Source organism: Tupaia chinensis, unplaced genomic scaffold (assembly GCF_000334495.1).
Source record: "Tupaia chinensis unplaced genomic scaffold, TupChi_1.0 Scaffold000047_1, whole genome shotgun sequence".
NCBI lineage: Eukaryota > Metazoa > Chordata > Mammalia > Scandentia > Tupaiidae > Tupaia > Tupaia belangeri.
The window spans coordinates 1,743,337-1,763,544 of record NW_006159505.1 but is presented as its reverse complement, the minus strand read 5'-3'; the positions used below and the strand labels follow the sequence as shown (position 1 = coordinate 1,763,544).

Sequence of the window (20,208 nt, the reverse complement as noted above, 5' to 3'; positions counted from 1 at the left end):
CGTATGTCAGTCCAGTGACAAGAATGGCAGGGAGAAAACTACTGACTGCCTTAGGCAGTCTTTGGGCCTAGGACCTCCGCTCAGAAGGAAAGAGAGTGAAGAAAGGCTACAGAACATTGCTATATTGTCATCACTTACGTGGAAATGGTTAGCAAATACTTAGTATTGAAAGTGTTTCATAAATGGTAGAGTTAGGCAAACGTTAATAGTTACTACGGTGATAATAAACCTGTAAACAGAGGACTGGCCTCTATTTGAAAAAAATAATAAAGCAAAAATGAATTAGTTCATTCATTCATTCCTTCAACAAATAGCACCTACTACATGTGATCCTGTCCTAGGTATCAGTGACCAGGCAGAAATAAGTACAGGCTTTGCCCTATGAAGCTTAAACTTAGACATCAATCCTACAAATGTGAAATTGCAACTGTGACAAGTGCCGCAAAGGAGTCTTGCAGAGAATCATGAGAGCCTGTAACAGTGAGCTTTCCCCTGGCCAGGGAAAGCTCCCCAGAGGAAGCTTGAGCTCTGAAGTCAAGGTCAAGGAAGAGCTATCTAGATAGAGAAGGGTGGGAAGAGCTTTTCTGGCAGAAGGTGCTTTTGTTTACTAAAATCCTGTGGGAGGAGGAAGCATGGGAAGTGTGAAAGACTGAAAAGGCCTGATGGGATTCTATGTAGGAAGTGCCAGGAGCCTAGAATTAGCAGACTTTGCAGGGCTCCAGGGGCCATATGAAGGAGCCTTGCCTTTATTCTGACAGCAGTCGCAGCTGAGTTGGTGTGGGAGGGAATTGATAAGACCAGCGACCAGAAATATCAGGACCAGTCTTACTGCCCACCTGCTTGTGCATTCCAGGCATCCTCTTGGGTATGGTCCAGCCCCTTGGCAGTATAGGCCACAAAGCTGCAAACCCACACCACCATTTCTGTGACCAAAGTGCTACTTCTCTGAAATCCCAGCCCAGTTATGGCTACAACACAAGTCCTTTTGGCAAAAATGGAACCAGTTGGATTTTTTTATTCCCCAGCGAATTTTCCTGGAAACTGGGGACCTGGGAGAAATCCAGGATTATTGAAAATAGTCAAGCTACTGTGTTACTGAGCTTACAATATCCTCTTAAACTATATCCTCACAGGAACAGTTTTTGTTCTGTCTGAAAAGCCTTCTTAGAATCTCTCTCTACTGGGGCCAGCAGGAGGCATAGTGGTTAAGGCACTGGACTCCCACATAATTGACCGTGGTTTGAGTCCTGGACCCGGTGGCTTGAAACTCACATCAGGCATGTGTGCGTGCATACTCAAAATCCCAAGAGAAGAATGGAGAAGAAGGAATTACTCGGCGTGGCCATTCCCCTGGGTGTGGGGTGTGTGTGTTGGGGGGGGAGTGATTTCTCACTTTTTGTCTCTCTGGTAAGCTCATGTGTCCTATAGCAAAAATCTCTCTCTTAAAAAAAAAAAAAAGACTATCTCTCTTCTGAGCTTTGAGTCCCCCTGCATCTTGCTGCTTTCATTCTCCTCCCTTCTGAGCAGGGGTCTTCCCAAAGTCTTCGTAAGGCAGTCAGTTGTCCTCTCCTGTGATTCTGTCCATGAATCTGCCCAAGTGGCTTTTGTATCTTTGGCAGGAATCAGTGGTGAGTCTAACAAAACAAGGTTTGAATCCCAACTGTGCCATTTGTTAGCTCTGTGACCTTGGTCTAACCTTAGTGATCATTGAGCTGCCTTACACCATTGCTGTGAGGATTAAATGAGAAAATGAGTGTGAAGCACTTAATATCATGCTGACACACAGCAAGTGCCTCAGTATGTTGTGGGTGTTGCTGTTGAGTCTTACCAGTTACACAGGGTACTTCCCCCTGATTGGCAAAGTAAATTAAGGTAATGGGCAGCATTTCTGGATCGTCAGTGTTTGCTCTCTACGTTTCTTAAGTTCATAGGGTGAGCACAGACTCCCAGATGGATGGACACTAGGTAAGTGAATATTAAGGTGGACAAAAAAACCTCACCCTGCCTATCATACCTAGTTTTACCACTTTTCTAAAATTTTGGGGACTCACATGTACTCAGAATTTTATTTAGTGTTTATAATAAGTCATGTTGTCTTAATAACTTAATTTTTGCATATATTATTTTGTATGTGTAACATAAAATAATATTTTAGTAACAATAAATATCGCTATTATTACTCATAATGGCCCATGTTTATTGAATGCCTTTTTTTGTATCAAACATTACATAAGATTTTAATTACTAAATCCTCATGACAGCTCTGCAAGTCATGTAGTTCCATTTCACAGATGATGAAGCAGAAGATGGGGTTGCTTAAATAACTTGCCCAAAGTTGTCCACTTGGGAAGTAGCCCACCTCTTCATTTTATAAATGAGGAGGCTATGAGGCTCAAAGCAGAAGAGACTTGCCTGGGTTCCCATTCCTCTTAGCAGTCTTCCAGGGAGACGTTTTCTTACTTAAGGGGAAACCATTCCTGCCTGGTTTCTTGGGAATCTGCAAGGTTTCCAAAGATAAACTGTGAAATCCAGATTCCTTATCTATCTTCCCCTCCATTCTGCTTCTCACCAACTTACTTCCACCCCTAGTCTCACCAGCCAAGTGGACCTTCTTCTCCTCCCAGGAAGACTGACTTCTCACTGTCTCCAACATATACTTATTCATTCCTACCTGGGAGTCTTGGCAGTGCTTCCAGCCAGCCCTGCCCTACTGTCCGTCTAACTTACTCATGCTGCTTTGCCCACACAAGCCCTTCCTCTCCAGAAAGCTCATCCCAACTAATAATAGCTGTTGTTTATCAGCTATCTATTGATACTTTGTATGAGGCAGAATACTGGATTTTGTATGTGAATTATCTTTATTCCTTGCCACAGTACTGCAGGACAGATTGCATTAGATCCATCTTCCAGACAAGGAAACTGGATGCTCGGGCACTGTTGTGCCTACTTGTGGCCTTTCAGCTAGGGGAGAGCTGTGATTTTAGCCAAGGCCCACACAGGTCCGGTCCGCAACATGGCTTTTCTCATCATGGTTCACTGCTTGTTCTAGCCCATGTTCATTCTTATCAGAATCCTACAGGCCTTAAAGGCTGGGCCGCACAGTGGTGCGTTGTCATGTTCAGTGATTCCTCTCCTTGCCTCTCTGTGTTTTATGTGTCTCTCTCCTTACCTTGGCTGTGAGCTCTGTCTCAGCAAGGTAAATAGCACCTCCTCCTGCTGCCTCTACCTTAGCAGTCCACAGGAGGCTGGCAGGGCACACACTACAGATAGAGTCTGACCTTTTGATTGATTGGTTGATTAAAACTCTACTTTTCTCCAAAGGCTACCCAGCGGGAGAGCACAGCCCTAGGCAGCAGCTGGGCTGGCTGACCAGTCTCCAGAATCCTCCATTCATGTGGATGGGAGGCCCAGGAAGGCTGCATAAGAATCCTCTTAGATGCTGGGCTGAAGCTTCCATCTCAATGCCCTTTTGTTTAGGGAGATAGCACCCAGGCCTCCCAGGAAGTCAGTGTGTTTGACCAGCCTTTGCAGATGGACAGTGAGTAGGGATAGGATGTAAAGCTCAGACAATTGAGGGAGGCCCCTGGAATTCCCAGGCACTCAGAATCCAGCTGGCAGGATAGGATCCTTCCCAAGGCAGATCTGGGGCTCTGTCGCAGTCCCTATGTGGGTCATACAGGATCTCAGGTACTTTTATCTTCAGCCTTGCTTCCTCTCATGGTCAACATCCAGCCTTCATTGAGTACCCTAGGGATGAGAGTACTCTCTGTTTCCTGATTAAACAAACCTGCATTTCTTTTTCTTTGCAGATATAATTTACACACCATGAAATTCATCCTTTTAAAGTATACAGTTCAGTGGATTTTAGTATGTTTATAAGATTGTTGGGGCAGGTGGCATAGTAGTTAAGTGGCTGGATCTTGCATGGCTGAGTACATGGTTTGAGGCCTGGACCCAGTGGCTTGAAAAGCATGCCAGGTGTGTATATGTATGTGTCCAAGATCCCTAAAAGGAGGGAGAAATGGAGGAGAGAGGATTATGGCATGGTTATTCCCCATGAGGGATCCTTTCTTACCCCGTCCCCTCATCTCCTGTGAGCATGTGTGCCCTTTGGCAAGTTTTAAAAAAAAAGAAGACCGACCAGCCAACCAGCACTGCTCTCCAATTCTAGATCTTTCATTACCTCCATAAAAAACCTGGTCCCATTAGGAATCACTCCCCATTCTCCCCTTCCTTCAGGCCCTGGCAACCACTAATCTTACTGTCTCAATGGATTTTCCTCTTCTGGACATTTCATAAGAATGGAATCATTCAATATTTGTTCTTTTGTGTCTGGCTTCTTTCACTTAGTATGAAGTTTTCAAGATTCATCCATGTCATAGCATGTTATCAGTACTTCATTCCTTTTATGGTTGAATAATATTCCATTTATAGATTCACCACATTTTATTTATCCACTTGTCAGTTGGTGCACATTTGTGTTTTACTTTTTAGCTGTTACGAATACTGCTATGAACATTTGTGTACCAATTTTTGTGTGAATGTCTGTTTTATGTTTCTTGGGAATATGCCTGGCAGTAGAATTGCTGGGTCATATAGTAACCCTATGATTAACATTCAGAGGAATTGCCAAACTGTTCCCTAAAGTGGCGACATCATTTTACATTCTAAAGAGCAGTGTATGAGGGTTCTGGTTTCTCCACATCTTCATCTATACTTCTTATTGTTTGTATTTCTTCTTCTTTTTTTTTTTTAAGAATTGTTTTATTTAACTTTATTTATTATTTATTTTAATTTGGCCAGAGAAGGACAGAGTGAGAGCAAGCATGAGAGAGAGAAACAGAGAAAGTGAGAAAGCAAGCCATCAGGTCCGGGACTCAACCATAGTTGGCCCTGTGGGAGTTCATTGCCTTTAGCCACCATGCCACCGGCCTGCCAGCCCCCGATTTTCTTCTTATCCCTGAGGACAAAAGTCTGACTGCTTTTTCCTATTTCCACTTTGCAGAGGGTCTAGAGAGAGTCAGAGCCACAATCATTAACAAACCATTTTGGCCCATTGATAGCAACTTCCTGTCTGTAGCATAGTATCTTCGTGATGTATATTAAGCCTCCTTATCTCTGTTAAAGTACATTCTTTTTCAGAAAACTGTTTTATCTTGTGAAGGATTCTGAAGTACTCTATGTGGAAGCACCTAGCAAAGCTTGGTACGTGGTAAGCAGTCCTTACATGTTGGCTCCCACTGTAACTCTCCCCATTCGGTCTCAGTTCTGTTTTCTAGGACTGCATGGCGCCCTTTTCCTATTCTGGACCTTTAATATTAGGAGACAGAGCTCTAGGCTATATATCCTTCGTTCAATAAACCATGGTTACAGCCTTCTGGCCTCTTCCTTATCCTAATCATTTTCTGATGAAATAGCCACAGAGTTGTGCTCTCTCTGAATTCCAATTTGGCCTAACTTACTGTAAGGAGGAAGGCAGTCATCCCTTTTTCAGAGATTTTATGCCTCTGTTAATATGACCTAAGCATGTGGTAGCTCCCTCAGCAACTGCATTCCACTCCTAGATTCTGTTAAGCCTGCAGTCAGTCTGGGCTTCTGAGAGCCAGGGCTTTCTGTATTCTGTAACCTCTTAATTGGATGCATTGGCCAAGCTTGTTTTTAAATAAAGGCAAGATCATGCAAAGGCATGGTGTTGCCATGTGAATTTGAAAGTGGTGGTGGTAGTCTGGAGACTACTCAGAGGAAGATGGGTGGGTGTTTTTTTCTCATCCTGAAAAACTGAAAGAATCTTCGAAGAGAGGTTTGAGGAGACAGAACTAATCAGAAAGTATCTCTGTCCTTTCCACTTAAAGGCTTTTCCCTCTTTATCATTTTCTGTGAACCGGTTAGACCCATCAGATAACTGTGTACTGAGCCATGTTAAATGAGGAGAGAGGGAAGATGGGATGTGTGCCTGGAGAGCCACGTGGCCCATACAGAGGGGATGGGCTTCAGTCCCAAGCTGCCACTTACTGGCCAGGTGATCTCAAGCCAGGTCACTTACATCTGTAACCTTTGGGCTTCTCCTCTAGTTCAGATTCAAATAGGATCATATGGCAGGTGCCCAGTGCTTGGTAGGCAGCTAAAGAAATGCAGGCTTTTCTGAATTGCATCAGTAAAGAGCTTTGCAAGACATGAAGAACCAGGCTTGCTGTCGTTTCCACTGGTCCTGTACAGACATCTCTCAGATCTCTCTTGATTCTTAGAGCACTTACTGTGTATTTTTTCTGCTTCCCCTTCCCAGCTCAGACTGAGGTTATGGGCAAGGTCTATGTCTAATTCATCTCGGTGCCCAGCACGGAGACTGGCTTGGAGATGTTACTTTAGTTCTGTTGAATGAGTGAAGGCCCCCTGTGGGGGCCATATCATTTATAGTTGGCTTTACACAGTCTGTTCCTTACTGAAAATCTCCTGGGGTTCTGAGTGTGGCAGTACTGGCTTAATTGCCAACCCTGTTTGAGAAGTTTGAGCCACTTCTGTGTGTCTGCTATAGTTGACAAGCTTCCTTGGCCACCAGCCAGCTGCCCAGCTGCCCTCTGCAAGAGCCTAGAGTTCTGCTGTGGGGCCGGTAGGTGGCGCCCATGGCCCTTTCCCTCACCTCTGTTGCCTGGACAGGCCTTTCCTTCCATTCATCATGTCATCAAGGCAGCAGCTGACTCTTTTGGGCCATGCATAAAGCTCTGAGCAGAGATATCCAGATGATGGAGCCCTGGGCACCCCTTTCCTCTCTATGGCTTTGTACTGTTGGATTTTCATATTTTATTTAGTCCCAGCCACAGCAGGAGAGGAAGCAGAGGTGTTTGCCATAGAGTACCCCAGGAAATCATTTGGAGAATTTGTGCTTCTGCCCATCCTTTCTGGCACAGCTCCGCCTCCAGGAAGTCATTTCTGTGGCTCTGTCACTTTGACCTATAGTCATGTGGCACCTTCTGCCAGCATCCTTGCTTGTACTTTGGCTCTTTGCCAGTTCGTAGCTGTCCAGTGGATACTTCAAAGGCAAGGATACTGTGCAATGTGTCAAACTACCCTCAGCAACCTACTCAGAGTTTTCTAATAACCAGTCCTCAGGAAGAGTTTAAGGAATAACAAGGAATAACCATAAATTACAGGAAGTGGTACCTCAAAAAATTGTTATCTAAATAGAAGGGTGTTCTACAAACAGCTCTATTCTGGGGAGGGGGGGAGAGAAGTTAGTATTATGAAAATCAGACAAAAGCCAAGGAACATGCTAGATGGAACTCAAGACATACAGTGTTGATACTGAGATTGATCCTAGCTTGCCTCTGCATCCCAGAGAAAAATTGCTATAAAGTATATTGAGATAATTAAAGAATTTCGAATATAGGCTGTGTCTTAGAAAATAGAGTATGTCAATGTTAATTGTTGTGAATTTGATCATCATTGGTCAGGAGTTCTGTAAGAGACTGTCCTTGTAGTAGGAGATACATGCTGAAGTACTTGGGGCGTAATGTCTAACATTCTCACATGGCTTAGGGATAAAATAGAAAAGGAGTGGGAAAGCAAATGAGACAAAATGTAAAAGAAGAAATGAGTATATATAAAGGGTTTTGGGGCTATATTTGTAACTGTACTGTAAATTCAAACAAAATTATTTCAAAGTAAAAAGTTAAAAACACTAATCTCCCCATAATCTATGCACTTAAAGCAGCCCATGTTTGTCTTAGGGAGTTGGAACAAAGAATGATCACCCAGTGTTGGACTTTTCTTTTTTCTTTTTTTTAAAGAATTATTTATTTAATTTTATTTATTCGGTCATTTATTTTTTAATTTGACCATAGAGAGACAGAGAGAGAGAGAAAGAGAGATGGAAATTGAGAAAGCCAGCCACCAGGTCCAGGACTTGAACTGTGGTCAGTCATGTGGTAATGTCTAGCGCCACAACCACCATGCCCCCCAGGACTTTCCTAGTTAATCCAGCATTGAGGTGATTCAGCTCCCCTACTGTGTGCCTTTGAACAAACAGAACCATTAGCAGCTAATATTTGGGGAATATAGGTGCTTTCACATACTTTTCCTTGGATCATCTTGGCTACGTAAGTCTGTTAGGCTTAGAAGGTGGGATGATTTTCAGAGAGTTATGGTGACCTGCTCACCATAGAGACAGAAGCAGGCTTGTAACCTGGTCAGTCTTTCTGAGCAGGATGCTTTCTGAAATTTCTTATCTATGTGTAAGAAAGGAAGGATTGGACTGATAGATCTCTTTAAACCTAGAAATTCTTTTTTTTTTTTTTTTTTGAGAGGTTTTTGCTATAGGGTGCGTGCGCTCACCAGACAGAGAGACAGAGAGACAGAAAGCGAGAAATCGCCCCCCAGGAGGGATGGCCACGCCGCAATCCCTTCTCCTCCATTCTCCTCTCGGGATCTTGGGCACGCATGCACACACACCCGGCGGGAGCCAAAGCCACTGGGTCCGGGACTCAAACTGCGGTTGACTACGTGGGAGTCCAGCGACATTGCCATTACGCTAACTGCTGGTCCCCAACCTAGAAATTCTTGAAGTACAGTATTTTAGAAATTCTTGAAGTCCAGAATTTTAAATATTAAATCTTTCCGTACTAGGAAATAAGCAGTTAGGAAGCGCACAGACATGTTACGCAGTGCCAGTTCCTTTCCTCCCTCCCCACCCACTCACTTCCCTTTGGAGTGGCTTAGCTATGACAGAGTGTTGAGAGAGCATCTGGAAGACCTTCCCAGAGGGAGGATTCCCACACTGGGCCTTAGAAGAGGGTCCCGGGTTCAAGTAACCATGTAAAAGATGCCAGAGAAGCCTTGTGTCTGAGGAGTTAAGAGTGTCAGGACCTGCCTAAAGTTGAGTGGCCCAGGCTGAGGGTCTAAGAGCAGCCTTTGCTGCCTCTTCTCACCCCTCCCATCCTGGCTGGCTGGGTAGATAAGGCACAGATGGAGGCTGCCTGGGGATTCTAGCCCCAGGCACCTTGCCTTCACTCTGACAGCCGGCCTGGTGCTGTTATTACTGTAAACAGGGCCTTCTGCGAGGCTCCAGCCAGGGCTCTGTTGCTCAGATAGTGATCATGATGGGGTCTGCATGGCTCAGTGCTTCCAGGCCTCTGATGCAGGTGGGACAGGGCTCCTCACCCTCCAGCCCCTCCCCAGCTGCAGCTGAGGGCTGTTTCATGTGGAGGAGCCGGAAATCAGTAGGAACAATGCATGATTGAAGTTCAGTGGCGCTTCGTATTGATTGACCATAAAGAAAGAGGAAGAAAAATCAAGTGATACTTCCCTCCCTGAAGTGGAGTGTAAGAGCTATTAATAGTTAGAATAGCCCAAAAGTGTCCCTATGTCCCTGTCTGGACTCTCCTTTTCTTATACAGACTGTGAGACTTAAGTTGTCTTTTCTTTGGAATTCTTGCTCAGTGTCATGTCCACTCAATTTTCTTTTTTGTTTTCTAGTTACAGAGTGTGTGCACTGGCCAGAGAAACAAAGTAGAGGGAGTAAGAAAATACTCCCCCAGGGGGAGTAGCCATGCTACAATCCCTTATGTTCCATTTTCCTCTGGGGATTTTGGACATTCATGTGCAGGTGCCTCCTGTGTTTTTTTGTTTGTTTGTTTGTTTTTAAATGATTATTTATTTAATTTTATTTATTTATTCATTTATTTTATTTTGCCCAGAGGGAGACACACACACACAGAGAGAGAAAGAGAGGACAGAGGAGAGAGGAGAGAGAGAGAGAAGGAAAGTGAGAAAGTAAGCCACCAGGTCCAGGGCTCAAACTGTGGTCAACCAGGTGGGAATATCCAGCACCTTAACCACCACACCACTTGCTGGTCCCCCTCCTGTGTTTTTCAAGCCACAGGGTGCAGGACTGGAGCCATGTGGTTGGCCATGTGAGATCCAGGGGCCTTAATCTCCGTGCCACTTGCTGCCTCCCCCCCACTTCTTTCTTTTTAATGCTTGTTTCTTGCATGAGACAGACAGAGTCAGCAACCCCAACAGGGTCCAACCCCAACCTTCAGTCACTTCCAGATCAAGTTCAAGTGTGTGTCTGGTATACTCAGGGAGGTCTCCGGTCTTGAACTGGGAATCTTCCTATGCAGGTCAGTCTCACAGAGTGTCACATTTTACTGCACCACTGTCCATCCCACACATCTCAATTTTTGTTTTGATGCTACATATGTTTAGAATTGTAAGATTTTAGAACTGGTAGAGAGTTCAGAAATCATTTCATTTAATTTCCTTGTTTTACTGCAGAGAAAAATAAGGACCACAGAGACAGATTTATCCTGCGTCACACAACTAATTTCTGATAGAGCCATGACAGTAGTCCATGACCTGCAGCCCTCAGGCCTGTGTTGAAAAATGTCCTCAGACCAGATACTGAGAATCTGTACCCACGTGTACAATGGAGTCTTAAGTTCTCTGAAAAAGACAGGCATGCAATTATGAAAGATAACTTTCAACACAAGACAGATATATTGATGAGAGATTGATGTAGGTAAGTGCTACAGATAGTAGTAATCATTCAGACTCTCAGCCCGCTGCTACACTAGCCGCTTTAGCCGCTACTGGCAGGACTGGGAGCAGGGAGAGGAAGACAAGTTTGGTTCTAGAGGGACGCGCTGACTCTGGAGAAATTTGAAACGGGATAGTATGATAACTATTGATACAAGTTAGAATCAATCCACAGGGGACAAGGCAGCATCAAGGCCCTCTTTGGGAAGACTTCTAGAGGAAGAAAGTATAGGGTCTTTTTTATTTTCTAAGAAAATTTTATTAGGAAGAGAAGAGCGACTCAGCCACGGTTTAACAGTCTAGCTTGTACTCGATGTTGCTGCTTGGCAGGCTGAGTCCACATGAAAGCCTGGATTTGATTCCTGGCCCACCCTAAAAAAGCCTGGACGTAGTGGCACTCACCTGTGGTTCCAGCCACCCAGGGTGCTAAGGCAGGAGGGTCCTAACTTAACAAGGCCCTGTCTAAAAATAATACCACACAATCACATAATGATGATTCATTTTTTTTCTCTTTTTTGGGGGGGAGAGGTTTTCACTATAGGCGCGTGCGCTCGCCAGACAGACAGAGAGAGACAGAGAGACAGAAAGCAAGAAATCACCCCCCAGAGGGGATGGTCACACCGCAATCCCTTCTCCTCCATTCTCCTCTCGGGATCTTGGGCACGCACGCACACACGCCCGGCATAAGTTTTAAGCCACCGGGTCCAGGACGCGAACCGCGGTCGACTACATGGGAGTCCAGCGACATAGCCATTACGCTAACTGCTGGTTCCCAATAATGATTCATTTTTTTAAAGAAGTATTTTATTTCATTTTATTTATTCACTCACTAATGTTTTTTTTTAATTTAATTTCATTAATTAATTTTTTTAAATTTGAACAGAGAGAGAAAGTGAGAAAGCTAGCCACCAGGTCCAGGACTCGAACCATGGTTGACCATGTGGGAGTGTCCAGAACCTTAACCACCACACCACCTGCTGCTCCCCCAATAATGATTAATTTTTAAAAAGAGCAATAATGAGCATTGTTGTAAAAATAATAACAAACCGACATACAATATAGAAGCAGTCACAGAAAGTGAAAGTTTGACTGCCTCATCTCTCCATCCCCAATCAGAGAAAGTCCCTGTTACTTGTTTAGTCTCTAGCCTGCTGGTCTCTCCTCGATCCCTGATGGATGGGAGCAGGCTTCATTTTTTTCCCCTGAGTGGTCCTCTCTTAATGGTAGTCTGTAGCTCTTGGGCTAGGGAGCTCTTCCTTGTTCTTCACTACCCTGTCCTGGGGCTTTTGGACAGTTCATTCATCTTTCTGCAGATAAGCTCCAGCACTTACTGTGCTCCAAGTTCTGTGTACACCTTCCATATATCATCCTAGTTTACTTTGTCACTTCTTTAAAATGAGTCAAACACTAATTGGAAAATGATGATAATAGTAGCAGAGGCTCTTCTGTTTACACAGTGCTTTATTGCGAGCCAAGTACTTTTGCCTGTTGTGTTTTGCTGTCTCTTTGTGGCACTTCTGCGTGACATGTAGTGGGGCTGGTGGGATCTTCTCCATCTTTTCACAGATGAGATGAGGAAACAGGCCCAGAGCGCAGAAGCTATCAGGTAAATGAGGGAACCGGGAGAGGTTCAGAGGCTAAGTCGCTTAGTAATCCACTACCCGGCCTGGTGAGTGGCAGAGCCTGGGTTTGTACCAAGCTCTTTCCTGGTGGTTTTCCTGCTTCACGTTACTGAGAGTTGTACGAAAGCCGGCCTTTAACTCCAGGATCTAGTGTGGTCTCCTCTTTGCTGCTTTGGGCCTTCCCCAGAGGGTATCACCCACCATTCCCCTACCAAGCAGGATACCTAGCTCATTAGGGGAGCGGTGTGAGCCCAGAAAGGCCTGCACGCCCACCCCAGCTCCTAGGGCTGGACGCTGGTTGCTCAGGCTGAGTGGCAGCCTGCATTAAGCATTCTACTCATCATCTCAGGGATGATGGAATCCTAACCTTTTCAGAGACACCATGCTCTGTCACAAGCATTGCTCTTTTTAAAAGAGATTAATTCACTTGCCGCATTTTGTCCGTTGGTGAAAATCACAGGGGAGAGCAGAGGTGGCTTTCTCAGGCCTTGCAGGCCCTTTCAGCCACTCTCAGCAGGCAGCCGACCCCCAGCTGGCCCAGGACTTTGAAATGACTACCCACTGGGCATTCACTTGCAAAGCAACAAAATGAAATGGAGACCTGGCTTGTGAACCCCTAACTTTTTGGGCAGCTCTGCTCAGGGAAAGCAGGGTGGGGCCCACCTGCTCTGAAAGAGTTTTTAGTAAATGGGTCTGGTTGCAGTGGTGGCAAAGTAGCTCTGATTTTTCCTGAATTACCAGGAGCCACACTCACTAGCATAACATATGTCTCTCCTAATCCTGACAACCACCTTGCAGAGGGTTTAATGACCTCCATTTCATAGCTGCTAAGTAACAAGAGCAGGATCTGAACTCCAGCCTTTGGACTGCAGGGTCTTTACTTTTCCCTTCCACCTCAGACCCTGGAAGCTAAAAGGCTGAATCAGGAAGCTGAGAATCTGGAATCTCACTGAAGAACTTCAAAGTTGGCCTCCTGTGAGCAGTCCCTCCATTTAGGAAGCTTTCCTTCATGTTTCAGTGCCGTCTTCTAAAACACCTGTGGAGCTAGCAGAACTGATGACCTCTGAAGAAAATGAAACTTAGCAAGATGATATACCTCCTTGAGGGCATTAGAATAGCAGATGGTAGAGCTGGAATTAGAACTCTGGTCTCCTGACTCTGCCCTGTGTGCTTTCACTGAAACAATTACAAGTTTAGAGAAACGGTCTCTCCCAGAAGTTCCTTCTCTTAAAACCTTACAATGTACAGAAAATAAAATCCCAAAATGCAAATATCCCTGTATATACAACAAGCAGCTCAAAATTGTTGGTGATCATTGCAAATTAAAACAATTATATGATGCTTCTTAGACTGGTAGTGATTAGGAAGCAGGCTGCAGCCAGGTGTTGCAGGGAGAGGGATGCTCAGGAGGACAGCGGAGCAGGTATTGAGGAGAGGACCCTGACATGTTTAGTCGATGTCTACCATGTGACCCAGGGATTTCACTCCACATCTATGGCCCTAAGGAAATGCTCACATGGCTCCAAAGGAGGTACCTGAGAGGGTGTTCTTTGAGCATTGTTTCTGGTGGCTGGGAGATGGAGGCTACCTGGCTGTGTATCCCTGGGAGAGGGAAATGTGTGGAGGGAAAATGTGTTGGATGTACATCATAGAAAATTATGCAACAGTTAAACACAATGGCATTACTGTATGCTTAGCAATATGAACATATCTTAACACATAAGTATTTGTGAAAAAAAGCAGTAAACAGAATTATGTACATGTATACATAGGCATGTACACACACTCGGGCACAGGGTCTTCAGAAAATTTGTGAAAAAATGGAATTAAAGTACAAATTTATTTTGGGGCAAAAAAAATCATTGAAATCCATGGTTAATATGGCTGGATCCCACATGGCCTGCAGCACAGTTTGAGTCCCAGACCAGGCAGCTGAAGAAACACACCAGGCATGTGTATGTGTGTGCCCAAAATCCCAAAAGGAGGGGGAGATGGAAGAGGGATTGCAGCATGACCATATCGCATGGGGAGTGCTTTTATATTCACCCATACACCATAAATACATCTGCCCTCTGGCAAATTTTTCTTAAAAATTGAAATCCACGCGTACATGTTTTCCTTGAACTCTTTGAAGCCCGCACATAGGTATATGTATATGTAAAATATATGTATATGTAAAAAAGAAAGAGAGAGGGGGAAAGTCCACAAATCAAAAAGTCTATGCCCACTTCTTGGCCTCTTTGTCTGGCGTTCGAGTCCTGAACCCAGTGATTTGAAAGTCATGCCAGGCACATGTGCATGTGTGCCCAAAATCCCAAGAGGAGAATGGAAGAGAAGGGATTGTGACCATCACCCCCCCCCTGCCCCCAGCATGATTTCTCACTTTCTGTCTTTCTGTCTCTTCAGTGAGTGCATGTGCCCTATTGCAAAAATCTCTCTTTTTAAAAAAAAGGGGGGGGGGCAAAAACCTTACCTGGCTCAGATCCTAGAAAACAAGGACTTCTCTCGATGTCTCCTTCACAGTGGTCAACAAAGGACCAGGTGCAGAGTGGGTGTGTGTACATGTTGATTGAATAAATGAGCCAGAGAATGCCCTGAGCCTGCCTAGCTGAAATACCTGTCATCTCATGTAACTGCATCTCAAGATCCTTGACATTGGCCAGCCTGCTACTACCAACTTGAGAGCAAAACACTGATCAAAATCACAATGAAGGCAGTGAGATGGATGGCAGGCGGAGACCACTCTATACTTAAAAACTTCTCTATGCCAGGCTCTGAGCTGGGATTCTGCAAATTAGAAATTGTTATCTCTATTATATAGGTGAGGAAAAGAAAATGAGATTTGATTTGCTGGACCAGAATTTGAATCCAGATCTAACACTCCAGAGCCCTTTGTTCTTCTCTTTTTATCACACTACACTTGGCTCTCAAGGGGCAGGAGGAGGAGACATCTAAGTCTTCCTTCTTTAACCCTGCCTTTGGAGCAGTGCCACTTCCAGAATTTTCAGGGCCCAGGCCAAGACACACAGATTATTAATCTACTGGAGGTATAAAGGACTGTAGCTATACTAAACTTCCCCTTGCCATGTCTGTTTCCTCACTCCTGCCCTAGTTCACTGCCTTTGCTCTGTGGTATGGCAGTCTCCAGACTGGTCTCCTTATTCCCATTTTCTACTGTTCCCACTTTCACATTCAGCCTGCTCGAGCTATTGGGTAAATTTTATAATTTATTTTACCCAGAATCCTTGAGTAATACCCCACTAACTTTGGAGAGAGGCTGAGGAATAGCAAGTAGCCTTCCTTTCTGTTGCTGGCTTTAGTAGATTCGTGGTGGCTGATTAGAACCTGTGTGGAGGCTCTTTCCAAGGTTCCACAAGTAAGAGCTGCTGGGAGAGATTCGTGACGTCTCTCTTAGAAGCACAAGTATGACACAGTAGCATGCATGCCAGGCATCTGTCAACCCTTTAGACTGAGCTTTCATCCTTGGGTGCATTATTGATTTTATGGTGGCTATAAACCCCTGGACATTATATAAAAAAAATAATAATAATAAAATAAAAATTGAGTGTGTGTGCGCTTCAATGCGCTTTTCTGGAGAGAAGTTTAATAGTATTCTCAGAAGAGTCCACAAATCAAAATAGATTAATGCCCACTTCTTTTTTTTTTTTGGTTTCCTTGTCTGACATTTGAAACCATGTGTAGGCCCTACGCACCTCAGTAGCTGTCTGTCTCTCTGCTGTGAACTGTCACCCACATGGTTCTGCCTGATGGTCGCTGAATGTTTCTTCCTTGTTCACAGACCTTTTTTTCCTTTTCCTTCCTGCTTCTGTAAATTCTTCCTCTTCAAGACAGAGTTCATGTCTTGTTCCTCAGAAACCTCTTTGATCTTTAGCCTGTCTGATTTTCTATCCTTTCTGGACCGAGGACCAGAGAAGTGAGGTCATCCCATCAGAATCACAGTTAGGATGAGAATTCCAGTTTCTTGACTTTCAAAACTGTGCACTCTTCACCATACCACCTGGCTGCTGAATGACGAGAAAGAGTCTTTGTACTATGAGATTTTGGTCTCAGAAAATTCATCCTGGGGATTCTTAGCCTCTTACATTCTTGGCCATAGGAAATTGTTCTGAGCCAGCAGATGGCATGGTGGTTAAGGCACTGGATCCCACACAGCCAACTCTGTGGTTTAAGTCCTGGACCTAGCAGCTTGAAAAACACATGCCCTGCTACCCCTTCACAAAAAAAAAAAAAAAAAAAAAAAAAGGAAGGAAAAGAAAAGAAAAAAGAAAAAGAAATAGAAAGGAAAAGAAAAGTGTTATTGCGTAGAAGTTTGACAGTGTGGTAATAAATTCCAGATGATCCCAAAATAAATCCTCCAAACTAGAGTGAGAGGATTTCTCAAACCTCTTCTCTGAACACTCTCTTTCCTCACGCTTTGTGCCCCAGTCATACCAAACCTCTTGCAGGACCATATATACCCATGCCTTCTTCTCTAGGTAAAAAGCTTTAGTAGGCTGGTGGTGTGGCAATTAAGGTGGCCAAATTCCACTTAGTCAACCACACGGTTCAAGTACTAGGCCTAGTGGCTTGAAAAAAACACCCCATGTGTACGCCCCAAATCCCTAAAAGTGGAAGAGATGGAGGAGAAAGAATTGTAGCATGGTCATCCCCATGGAGGGTGCTTTCTCACTTTCCTTCTCTCTCGCTTCCTTTCCCAGGCAAGCACACACCTCTCTGAAAATTAAAAGAGAGAGAGACTTTAACTCTGCTTAGAACACCCCTACCCACCTTCTTTTGTCTAACTCCCTATATCATCACCCTTGGAGAGGCCGTCCCAGTCCCTGAACCTATCCCAGTACCAGAGACTGGGTTAGGTTCCCTTGCTGTGCATCTGTAACCTTTGGTCCCCATCTATAGCACTCATGAAGGGTGTAGCTCTGTCTCCCCCCTCAGGCTTGGGCCATGCCTGTCTCATTTCACTATATCCCATAGTACAAGCTACTTAGACATCGTGGCTGAATGAGTAAGTACTTAATGTTTACTCAGCGTCCTCCCATGCCTTAATTATCTGTTTGCTTCAGTAACTGATTTTATTTGGCTTGGTCCAGAGGAATATTTATTGCAGGTGGTAGCACAAGAATGGGGCTAAGGCTCAAACCCAAACCTTAGACTCTGCCTAGTGCCCATTTGGACAGAACTCACTGAAGAGTAGACAGCCACTCAGGTCTTCCAGTCCCTCTAACCCTTTCCTTATAAGGAGATCCTGCCTAGATGATGAATCACAGTCCTGACTTTTGGTATTCCCATTTCCTGGCGCTATATATAGTCTTTGATTTCTGGCTGTTGTCACTGCACTAAATTGTATGCTTCCCTAGACTGAACCCCGTGTCTTTTCCTCATCCCCATCCAGAATCGGGCATGGGATCAAGCACATGTCATATGTGAAATCTGCTGAAATCAGTTTCATCTTTACCTTTCATATTACATGGAGTCAGGTTCTATCTAGAGGAAGAATGATAGGGTGAGAAGGAGGCTAGCTTTAGAGTCACTGTTGACCTGGGTTCCAGTCACTGTACTGCCCCTTCATAGCTATGTGACCCTAAACAAGTCATTGACTCACTGAGCCTGTTACTTCATCCTTAAGAAGAGATTAGTATCAGTGCCTTAAGGCTATGTAAATTGTAAATGAGCTCATGCATGTAAAAAACACCTAGGGTAGTTTCTGCTTATAGTAGGTGCTAAGAATTGGTTTTATTTTTCTCCCCTTTTTTTCTATCCACCCATCCTTCTCCCGACATCTCCTGTTTCTTTTTTTTTTTCCTTTATTTATTTACATTCATTTACTGTACATCATTATAGTATACAAAATGAGATTTTTCCATTGAGAATACACTGTATATTGGCTCAATCAAGCACATCAACATGTGTGTTATTGTCAACAAATCCATTTATTGTTTTCTGTATATTATGCCTTTTTTCCCGTCTTTGATTCCCTATCTCACCCTCTGCCATCTCCCACCCTCCTCCCACACTATGTCTGGTATCTATTGTTGCTTTCTATGCCTCCCCCATTTTATTGTTTCACTAAATATCTTAATAAATCTAAGTATTTTCAATAGCAAGCACAGCTGATATGTACATATCCGTGAACACAAGTCTGACTTTAGGCATAAACAAACCTCAGTGAATAGAATGAACATACTATAAAGTGGCACCTAACTAGGGCTATATAGCTTAACTGCAGTCATCAAATAGGTATTTCTAATGCCTTTTTTTTTCTTCTGAAATTTTTTTTTATTAATTTACATTCATTCCCTGAGCATCATCACAACATTCTAAATGTGGTTTCCCATCTAGAATATACTGCATAGTGGCTTAATAATGCATGTTATCATCCATAATATTCCATTTCTACTTTCATATATATGTTTTTTACCCCATGTCTAGCCCTCTGCCCTATTCCACTCTCTTATTACACTATCTCTGCTGTCTACCGTTGTCTTCAATCCCTTTTCCCCCAACATTTCGTTGGTCACACAATATCATAAGTAATCTAACTACTTTCAATAGCAAGATCAGCCGATGGTTTCAAGAAAAGCAGTTTTGAACTGGTAAGGATATTTCTTTGAAACTTAAAGCCTAGAAACAGGTTAGTATTCTGTTCAAATAGTAGGAACATGAATCTATTGATAGCTGAAGACAGGACAAAAATCCTTAAAACCGGACAACAAAGCTTAGAAGAAAAGTAGCAATATTTTAGTCAAGTCATAGAATACTGTTTCATCAGTTCAGTCTCATGTACTTAATCCTTCTTCTGTATCTGTTGAGGTTCGATGTTCCAGATTGAAATCTGGGAAATAATACTCAACTCCAGCTTTTGGCCCTACAATTAAGTTGCCCATTTTCTTAGTTTCTGAACTCTTATTTCTGTGTGTCTGCATTTAATTTTACTGACATAGCACTCCCTTAAGAACTTCTTGGAGATCCGGTCTGGTGCTGGTAAATTCTTTCAGGTTTTGTTTATCTGGGAAAGTTTGTGTCTTTTCTTCCCAAATGAACGATAACCTTGCTGGGTACAGAATTCTCGGTTGAAATTGCTTTTCCCTTAATACTTTGAATACATTTTCCCATTCTCTCCTCGCTTGCATTGTTTCCGATGAGAGGTCTGCCGTTAGTCTGATGGGATACCCTTTGTAGGTAATTTGCCTTTTTTCTCTTGCCAATCTTAGTATCTTGTCTTTGTGACATCTCCTGTTTCTGAGATGTGGAATTCAGATTTTTAGTGGTATACTTTAAACTCTGTTACTTTATTCAACAATAACTGAGTTCCTATTATGTGCTAGCCGAAAGTATATAGACTCAAATGTGAGTTCTCCTAGGAACCAAATCTAGCATTTCTAACGTTCTTTGCATCTTTCCCTGTATTTGAAGGATTTCCAATGTCCAAATAGCTATGATACAGGTAAACTTGGGGAACATGATCTTTTTGTAAATTGGAAACTATCTACATAAGATGTGTCATTAGGTATTATGTGAATTGGGAAATTAAGGGAGGATCTGTGGATTGGGTGAGTCAAGGAAGGCTTCTCAGGAGAGTCCACAAGGCAAAATTGAACCATGAGTATCAGAGTAGGGTTTGAATAGGCAGAGTCAGGGAGAGAGCATTCTGGACCAAGGGAATAGGAGGGTCAGGATATTAAGATAGGGTAGGCACCAAGGATAGGAGGATAACAACAGGGGGCAGACTCATTTAAGGGATGAGATGGGGGAACCTTCAGTGATGGGGAGTGACCACAGGCACTGGGATTGGGAGTTTAGTTCTCTAAGGCCTCTACTTCCAGACTCATCCAGCCTCTCTGTTATTGACTATGTCATTTCTTCTGTGACAGTTTCTATGCCTATGTCCATGATAAGCCATACACTGAAAATATTTCTCTTTCTCTTTAGGCTGTTGTCAGAAGGTGCAGATGTCAACGCAAGGCACAAACTTGGCTGGACGGCACTCATGGTAGCAGCCATCAGCCGAAATGACAGGTGAGAGGTCTCTTTCCATACA

General features: G+C 43.8%; 1 protein-coding gene across 2 annotated transcripts in view; it reads left to right on the top strand.

The window, feature by feature from the left end:
- CLPB (ClpB family mitochondrial disaggregase) overlaps positions 1–20,208 on the top strand; it is a 164,099-nt gene that overhangs the window by 21,059 nt on the left and 122,832 nt on the right. For both annotated transcript variants that reach the window (XM_027774047.1, XM_006140956.3), the window contains one exon: positions 20,100–20,186. In XM_027774047.1, coding sequence (XP_027629848.1) covers positions 20,100–20,186 — 87 coding nt within the window. The remainder of the gene's footprint in view (positions 1–20,099; positions 20,187–20,208) is intronic.